At 45.1% G+C, this 9,825-nt stretch overlaps 1 protein-coding gene across 1 annotated transcript; it reads left to right on the top strand.

Annotated features, from left to right (window-relative positions):
* Positions 1-6,604: 6,604 nt before the first annotated feature.
* LOC310799700 (zinc finger BED domain-containing protein 4-like) lies at positions 6,605-8,482 on the top strand (the record flags this gene model as incomplete). Its single annotated transcript, XM_083662288.1, has 1 exon — positions 6,605-8,482. The coding sequence occupies one exon, from the start codon at positions 6,605-6,607 to the stop codon at positions 8,480-8,482; it is 1,878 nt and encodes a 625-aa protein (XP_083518414.1).
* Positions 8,483-9,825: the final 1,343 nt, after the last annotated feature.

Genomic DNA, 9,825 nt, shown 5'->3' with positions numbered 1-9,825 from the left:
CCCAATGCATCCTCTAAATTAGAGGGGTAGGATTATAGGCTCTAACATAACCCCCAAGTGAGAATGTGCACCAAGCAGGACAAAACAGCCATTAACAATTCCCTGTGACATTTGCAGCTCATTTGAGTTGTGTAGAAAAGGGCCCATAATGGCCCACCGTCCAGCCTGTTCTTGGGGCAGTCGATGCCCACCAGCCGGCGCGCCACGACGTAATGATGATGACATCATCAACAATGGCACCGATGATGTCATAGCATAGAGCTCACCTGTGAGGTCATCGGCAATGTCAGACATAACACTGATGATGTCATAACTCCCTAGAACGTTGTGACATCACCAATGCCGTGATGTCATACACCAAAACGCGGGCATATAAGCCAGGTGTCCTGTGATGCTATGCTTGACTAACCTCATCCAAGAGATTCCAGCTTGACTAACCTCATCCAAGAGATTCCAGCTTGACTAACCTCATCCAAGAGATTCCACCAGCAAACCCTCATCCAAGAGATTCCAGCTTGATTCACCACATTCGAGAGATCTGCTTGATTCTTCCGAGATTCCCCTTTCCTTCACGATGTCAACCATTAGCACAACTAAATCCGGACCCGAACTGAATCCTGGCCATCTTCCAACCGGCCAGGCCCTGGCGCCTGATTGCCTTACACCCAGTCATCCCAGTGGTATTTCAACCGCGTCCCAGGACCGACATGTCGGTCCCTATCTCCATCTCCGTGATTCTGACCGATCAGAGCGCGTGAGCCCTCATCCACGATCCAGCACACTTCACGAGGCAAGCCCAAACGCTTCGCCTCCAGCAAGCCAACAAGCTTCGCTACAAGTTGGTTTTGGCTTTGTCAGGTGGAAAACATCTTCATCACATTCACATGGAGCTCTCTGTAAATCAGTACAGCGCTAGTAAGCCTTTCATTAGAAATTGAGCCAGTATGCCTACAGCAAAATCAATACAAAATGTCTACCTACCGACTAGATGATGAAAATGTTGTATATCTATCACCATGTGTGCTTCATGAGTAAGCACACATTTATGCAGGAACAAGTGCACTATAAATCAGTTAGTCATTGCAATATTAATGTTTGAAATATAATGCTAATGATACCTAGTACAGAGCCAAATCAATATCAGACTGTTTGTCTTGGACTGGATAATAAGATATGTGTGATATATCCCCTAGCTAAGAGTAATATCCCCATGCAAATGCAGGGCCAAATTAGTCATATACAGTATATCTCAGTAAAATAAATAATTAAATTGATTAATAATAATATGAGTAAATACATAAAAAAGTATGTAATTGATGACTGAATATATATTTTTTATTTAAAAATGTATAAATAAGATTCTAGACAATCAGATCAACTATAGGCATTGGCATAAGGCATAAGTCTACACAACCTGTTTCCTGACCTCCAGTGTCTCTCTTGGGTGTTTTGTCAATGACTCTTACAGCAGCCAAATAAATGAAGATTTAATGTTACTGTCTCAATGGGACAAATGCACTGTCAAATGCCGTACATGTAGAACATCTTATTCATGAAAGCTGTACAGCAAAATCAATATTTGGCTGACGTGTGCATCCCTCTATCTACCTGTTGCTGAACATTTTCAGGATCAAATCAGAAAAACCACAGATTTTTCAATATCTGACTTTTGAAAAAAGAAAAAGAAAACATGAATCCAACCCTATAGGGTGTATGGATGTAATCAATGAGGCATGTGTTACAGGTGCCCGGGTTGGGCACCAGGGTAACAGTTAAGTTGTCTGTATTAAACAGTAGAAAGGAGGAGAGACAGGAGACGTTATGTATCGTTTCTTCAGGCAGGCTTTCCTCTGTTTTATTAAACAGCATGTTTTCATTTAACTCTGGTTTTCTCTTATTTCTTATTTTCTTCAAAAATCATCTTAAACAACCATACAATACAAAATACCATATTCTCATATTTCCATATTCACATATTTCCATATTTTCATATTCACATATTTATATGCTCAAGATTCAGTAATCTGAATTAGTAATCTCTAGTTACTATGAATCTACAATGTATCACTACTAAAAGTGCATCAGTTTCACCCAAGAGCTGGTGTAAGGTCATTGTGGTACTGTAACCCACATTTAGCAATTACCCTGTTTAGGCATAGAAGTAATCAAACATCTGATGTATAATTGAAAGCCTACTGGTACGAAACAAAACTACACAGCTAAATTAACATTACATTCACATTACATTATCACCTTTAAACCTTACATTTCCCAAGTGCATGTAGAACTCAAACATAACAATTTCAGTCAAAATACAAGGTGTCAAGGAGTCTTCCATTTTAGTCTTTCCTTAAAATAAAGTGTCAGAGAGCTGTAGAGTGACAATGTAACACACTGGCGGCACGAACGCCATTTTATCACGGCCGACCCGCACGCACGCCAAGACCAGTGCGCCCGGACATGTTGAATGAGGAAATACCCCACGTTTACTAAATCACCAAACATGCATTTCTAACATCCAACTCAACAACAAACGTCATGCTCATGAAGTCAGACATATTATCTTTACATTCTGTGCATTGTATAGCGACAACACCACCACTAACCTGTATTAAACAGTAGAAAGGAGGAGAGACAGGAGACGTTATGTATCGTTTCTTCAGGCAGGCTTTCCTCTGAAGGACGGAAGCCGGCTTGCACTACAACTAGCGCTCCCGAAACGGAATCTCCCCCTGCTGGCGTAACTCGGAAGTATACTTGACAGGCATAGAGCACACTATGAAATTTGGTTCACCCAAACAAAATATCTATAGGTTCAAACGCAAAATGTGACCATAATACATCACTAAATCTAAACACAAATTGTGACCATACTTTGTGTGTGTCACACACTCCCCAACAAAAAATAAAGTGTCTCCTGACATTTGTAAATCTTGACCATCAAATCCTTTGACATAAAAATAAACAAAAACTTCTGATTCTCTTCTCTCAATTCAATAAACGGGCGTAGCGTATGCCGTGAGAGTGGATGGCGGTGCGTATGGCATACATGTCGGTAGTGTGCCAGGTGGGATGTATGTGTATGGCATATACACGGGTGATGTGTAAGGCGAGAATAATGCTTGGACATGGTGAGGCATACTCAGTACAGGTAAGTGAGATGAAGGCGTGGCATATGTGTTGATTGTATTAATTGAGGGATGTGGATGTAAAGAAGGCTGACCAAGTGTCTCGTATGTTAACATTTGTCTTGGTCTCCTCTCTCTCACCGACCGTCTGAACTCTGTGTGTGGGTCTATTACAGGGGGGGTCATGGGCCTCTCTTCCTGCTCCGGCTCAGAATGTCTTTCCAGTTCAGTCTCTTCCTCTGACTGTTGTTGTTGATCATCTTCGTGATCATCTTCGTCTTGCCAGTGTCTTTGTGTTTCTCTGTCTTGTTCCATGACCGGGATTTCGGCTGTATCATGTAAGTATTGACTCACAGACTGATGGTATTCTCTTTCAGGTGCTTGGACCGGTCCAGGTGAGTATTGTGACACGGGCCGTTCTCTTTCTCTTCCAGGTGCTTGGGCAGGACCAGGTGAGTATTGTGACACGGGCCGTTCTCTTTCTCTTTCAGGTATTTGGACATGACCAGGTAAGTAGTCTCTCTGGACCAACTTATGTCTCTGTGTTGTCTGAAATTGCTCTCTCTGGGACAAGGCAGGTTTGCTGGGGGTTTGAGTTGTGTTTCTTTTCTCTGACCTGTTTGCAGATGTCCTCAGCCAATACCCTCCTGTCCATTCATCATCCGAATTTGATGAGTCACTGTTATGTGCTGATTCTTCCAGGTCTCTGACTCTTGGCTGTTGCTGCCTCTGCTGACGTGTCTTTCCCGATGCTGGTTGGACTGGGTGCGGTGGCGTTTCAACTGGTAGATTATTTACGAGTAGTAGGAGGTTCCGATGGAGAGTCCTTGTCTTGTTTGTGTCGCCCCCTTCTGGGTACACCACGTACACCGGGTTGTCTCCAATCTGTCCCTTCACAATATATATCTGTTTCTCCCAGTATGAACGTAGCTTTCCAGGGCCGCCTCGCTCACTCAGATTCCTAACCAGCACTCTGTCGCCGGGTTGCAGCATTACTCCCCTCGCCTTCTGGTCATAGTAGGATTTGCCTCTGGCACTTGACTGTTGGCTATTTTTGTTTGCGATGCGATATGCTTCCATCATTCTCTGAGACCACTTTTCCACATATCTTTTGTGTGTGACAGGGTCTGAATCTTCAAACAGCCCAAACAACAGGTCCACAGGGAGACGAGGATGATGGCCGTACAGCAGATAATACGGTGAGTATCCAGTGGACTCGTGTCGAGTACAGTTGTAGGCATGGATTATTTGTGGGAGATGTTCCTTCCATCGTTCTTTTTCTTTGTCGGTCAGTGTTCGAAGCATCTGTAATAAGGAGCGGTTGAATCTCTCGGCAGGATTGCCTTGGGGGTGATAAGGAGAGGTCCGGGAATGACCAACTCCTGACAGCTGTCGCAGCGTTCGGAACAGCTCGTTCTCAAACTCGCGCCCTTGGTCATGATGCAGTTTTGCCGGGTATCCAAACCGGGGGATGAAATCATTAAATATTCGTTCTGCCGCCGTTCTTCCTGATTTGTTTCTTGTCGGGTAAGCTTGAGCAAACCTGGTGAAATGGTCAAGAACCACCAGGATGTACTCATAGCCCCCGACACTCTTTTCCAGGTGCAGATAATCGATGCAGACAAGCTCGAGGGGTGAGCTAGATGTTAAGCTGCTCATGGGAGCCCGCACGTGCATGGCAGGTTTCTTTCTCTGGATACATGGACATTTCTTTGTTATGTAATCTTCAATATCCCTTTTCATATTCAGCCAATAGAATCTTTCTCTTGCCAGATGGAGTACTCTCTCGGTGCCCACGTGCCCCATCTCATCATGAAGGTGTTTCAAGGTGAGTGCATGGTATTTCTGAGGGAGGACGAGCTGTCGCCTCTCTGCTGTTCGCCTATACAGAAGGCCATTCTCCAAGTGCAGCTGTCCCCACTTATGGAGGAGTTTGCTGGCGATCCCTTTAACTGACCTCTTGGTTTCATCAGTGAGAGTGTTGCTTTTCTCCTTGAGCCTTAGTATTTCTCCTATTGCTGGGTCCTCTCTTTGTGCTCTGGCGAGCTCCTCTTGGCTGATCTCAGGAATGAGTGCCAGTGTTTGAGGACTGTCATCAAGGGTGGAAATATGGAGCGCAGCTATCCAGGCTACATCATGTCTTTGAGCTGCGTGGCTCCCTTCCCAAGTTGCTCGAACCACATCATGTGACAGCTCTTCTGTGCATTCTGCCACATAGTCGTTAATATCCAAGGGGAGGCGTGACAGCGTGTCGGCATCAATATTTAATTTTCCCGGCCTATACTTGATGTTAAATCGGAAATCGGACAGCTCCCCCACCCAGCGGTGGCCGACCGCATTCAGCTTCGCTGTGCTCATGATGTAGGTGAGCGGGTTATTGTCCGTATATATAGTGAAGTGGGGCGCATAGAAGAGGTAGTCCCTAAATTTCTCGCACACTGCCCACTTCAAGGCAAGGAACTCAAGTTTACCACTGTGTAAATTGTAGTTCCTCTCTGCCGGCGTCAATGTCCTTGATCCATATCCGATGACTCTCAACCTGTCGTCCTGCTGCTGGTAAAGGACCGCCCCTAGGCCCAGCCCTGATGCGTCAGTGTGCAGTATGAAGGGTGAGTCGAAATTTGGATATGCGAGGACTGGAGGGTTTACAAGCATATCCACAAGTCTCTCAAGTGAGCTCTGATGTTCATTTCTCCATTCTACAGGGGTCTTGGAGGGGAGCTGTGGGCCCTTGGTTTTGTTCCTCTGGGGCTGGATGCGTGGTGTTTCAGGTTTGACTTGGAGCAGCTCATACATTGGTTTGGCTATCCTCGAGAAGTCTTGAATATAAGACCGATAGTAACTGAGGAAGCCAAGGACCCTCCTGAGGTCACCCACTGTCTGTGGTGTCTTGGTTTTTAGCAATAGCACGGCCTCCAGATCTTTAGGGTCAATCCGAACCCCTTCGGCTGACACTAGGCGCCCCACATAGCGTACCTCCCGGCGGAACAGCTCGCATTTCTCAGGCCGGAGTTTCACCCCATGGTGTTGGAGAGCCTTGAGAACCTTTCGAATTCCTTCCACGTGTTCATCAAATGTTTTAGCATAACAAAGGACGTCATCTAGATAGGGAATACAGCATTCATCCCTAAGAGAAACTAACATCTCTTCCATGCTTCTCTGGAATGCTGCAGGGGCGTTAGAGAGTCCAAATGGTATTCTCACTAGGGATGCACCGATGTATCGGTCGCACATCGGCATTGGCCGATATGGGCCTTGTTGACTGCAATCGGCCATCGGTGAAAAAGGCCCATGTTCACCGATTGCAGTGGCCGATGTTTAGAACATCAGTTTTGTCAGGTTGCGCCACCTAATTTCTGCCTGGCTACCCTACAGCAGCCACTGATTGACACAACCCACATATCAAACACTCTGGTTCACTTGAAGAAGTAGGCGGTGCCATTTGCCCCAGTGTGTGGTTTTCAAAGAGAAACAAAATGTCCTGCGTCTGGCAGTTTTTCCAGATCTCAGATAAAGACCCGCGTTTTGCAGTTTGTAGGACCTGTGGCCTTGACATTTCCAGAGGAGGGACTAGTGTCAAGAATTTCAACACAACAAATCTCAGCGGACATTTAAAAAATAGACATGTTGACGAGTATAATGCATACCTCGCAGCTGACAGAAAAAGGAGAGCTGAACTCGACGCAAGGAAACAAGCCACCAGCACCAGCGGCAGCAATGCTGGGTCGACACAGACAATAGCCGCAGCTTTTGAGAAGGGGAAACAATACCCCGCGGACAGCACCAAAGCAAAGGGGATCACTAAGAAAGTGATGGAGTTCATCGCGTTAGATGATCAACCTTTCTCCGTTGTGGCAGACGTGGGTTTCCGAAGCTTAATGGACCACCTGGAGCCTCGTTACACACTGCCCAGTCGGCGCCATTTCGCAGACGTGTGTCTCCCTGAACTCTACAACGTTGTTGCAAAACACATTCATGAGCTGCTGGCTGGTGACATACCTGCAATCAGTTTTACGACTGATATATGGAGTTCGGATGCTAGCCCTGTGAGCATGCTTAGCCTCACGGCACAGTGGATTGACAAGGACTTTAACTTGGTGAAAGCCGTGTTACACTCCCAAGAATTCTCCGGGTCCCATAACGCACCTGCTATCTCGAGTGCGTTTGACAGCATGTTTGAAACGTGGAATATCGACAAATCCAAAGTGCATGTTGTCGTAAGAGACAACGCCAGAAACATGGATAAAGCTATGCGAGACAGTAGGCTGGCCAGCTTTGGCTGCATGGCACACACGCTGCAGCTGGCTGTGCATGACGGCGTCCTGAGCCAGCGGAGCATCGCGGATGTGGTGAAGATTGGCCGAAAAATAGTTGGACACTTTAAACATTCACCCCTTGCCTACTCACGCCTGCAGGATGCGCAGAGCCAGCTTCAGATGAAACACAAACGGCTGCAGCAAGATGTTTCCACTCGCTGGAACAGCACATTTTATATGCTGGAGAGCCTTTTGGAGCAAAAGCGCGCAATTGCACAATATGCCGCAGAATACGAGCTCCCTGCAACTCTCACTGTCCATCAGTGGGGATTAATGGAAAACGTTGTCACACTTCTCTCCCCGTTTGAAGTACTGACAAGAGAAATCAGCAGTGCAGAGGCATCGGCGGCTGACGTTATCCCCTCGGTGAGAGCCCTGAGACGTCTATTAAGCAAGGAGGTTGACACAGATCATGGTGTTAAAACTACCAAAACCACCTTATTAGAGGCTATAGATACACGCTTCAGCCGAATCGAGTATGAGCCCCTGTACTGCATCGCAACGTCACTCGATCCCAGATACAAGGACCGCTACTTTGATGACAAGCAGCGCGTACGAGCCACACTTGACGCGCTCCTGGAGACGCCTGACGCTGGAGATGTGCCCAGGACGCACGGTGGAGAGAGAGCGGGTGTCGGAGAGAGAGATGGTGATGATCGACAGAGCAAGAGGGCACGAGCTGATGGGGAACAGTCCACTCTGCATGACATGTTTGATGAGATTCTGGAGGAAGAGCGACCAGAAACAGAAACGCCAAGACGCAGGGCAGCATCACAGCAACTGGACGTTTTCTTTGTAGAGGCCCCCATTCCCAGAAAAGAGAATGCACTCGGATATTGGAGAGAGAATCACCTGCGTTTTCCCGCACTGGCACAAATGGCACGCAAATACCTGTGTGCTCCGTGCGCCTCCACCGACAGTGAGCGGCTGTTCAGCTGTGCCTCTCACATCTTGGATGAGAAGAGAAATAGACTGAACTGTGACAAGGTGGAGATGCTCATGTTTGTCAAGAAGAACATGCATCTCACTAAGAAGTAGCCTAATGAGGTAGGCCTACCCGGCCATATCCGTGGTTTAATTTTAGGCTATAGTAAAAGGACACTTTTTGTTTCATGAAAAATAATTAATCACACAGGCCTCTTCTTTGTGATTATATTTATTTTATTGTATTATTTATGCTGCTATTAGGCCTACTATAAGCTAGAAGGCTTTTCCTAAAAGAGGGAAACTTTTTGTTTCATAAGAAGAGGCCTGTGTGATTAGATTTATTTTATTATTTATGCTGCAGTGCTATTCCGCCCACTATAAGCTATATACCAGGAAGGCTTTTGAGTTTTCATAGTAAAGGAAGTGTTTTTGTTTCATAAAGAAGAGGCCTGTGAGACTTGATTTTCTTATTTATTTAATTTTAATATTCAGCCATACTATATGCAGGGAAGGTTTTTATTTTGTTTTCAAATTTATTTTATTAAGAAGGCCTACTATGTAATCCATTTGCACTATATATGAGGTCCACTAAGGCTTTTCTAGTTTTCTTAGTAAGAGGCATTTGTTTGTTTTATAAAGAAGAACAGGCCTGTGAACAGATGTGATTTTATTTATTTTTCAATTTATTTCATCTTTGATATTGAGAAGAGGAGGCCCGCAGGGTGGTTTTCCTACTAAAAGCCTCAATGTGTTTACGCAAGATGCCCCATTCAAGTCCAGCTTGTTCCACAAGAGGGCAGTCTCGCTCTGGAGTATGGACAGAAAGTAAATTAATTACTGTTGTAGCAAATTACATCTTGATTGTTCCGATCATAATGTATAAAGTTGAGGTATTGATGTATCTCTGTCTGTCTGTCTGTCTGTCTGTCTGTCTGTCTGTCTGTGTCTGTCTGTCTGTCTGTCTGTCTGTCTGTCTCTCTGTCTGTCTGTCTGTCTGTCTGTCTGTCTGTCTCTCTGTCTGCCTGTCTGTCTGTCTGCCTGTCTGTGTGTCTGTCTGTCTGTCTGTCTGTCTGTCTGTCTGTCTGTCTGTCTGTCTGTGTCTGTCTCTCTGTCTTTTGTTAAATATTATTCCCATGTTCAGTTCAGCATCTATTGAGTCAAATGGAGATAAGTATTGTTTTGAATTGAAGACTCAGTCAGAAATCTTTTTATTTTTTATTTTTTTTATTTTTCAAAAAATAAGTGTCAACAATCAATCACCCATTGAATAGGTTCATGAACTTCATGGCACTAGTCAAGTTTTGACAAAAGAAAAAGGTAATACCACCAAGGTCACGTTCTGTGTGGAAAAATCAAATGTTTAAGGCAGCAAAATATTTTTTGTTGGGCTTAAAGTACTACACAGTACTGTTAGATGTTGCACTGTAAGATGTTAACATCTTTAAGGTTAATGT

Source organism: Poromitra crassiceps (genome assembly GCF_964638095.1).
Source record: "Poromitra crassiceps genome assembly, chromosome: 1".
Taxonomy (NCBI): domain Eukaryota; kingdom Metazoa; phylum Chordata; class Actinopteri; order Beryciformes; family Melamphaidae; genus Poromitra; species Poromitra crassiceps.
The sequence above is the reverse complement of the archived record's forward strand: the minus strand, read 5'-3'. Positions and strand labels throughout refer to the sequence as shown.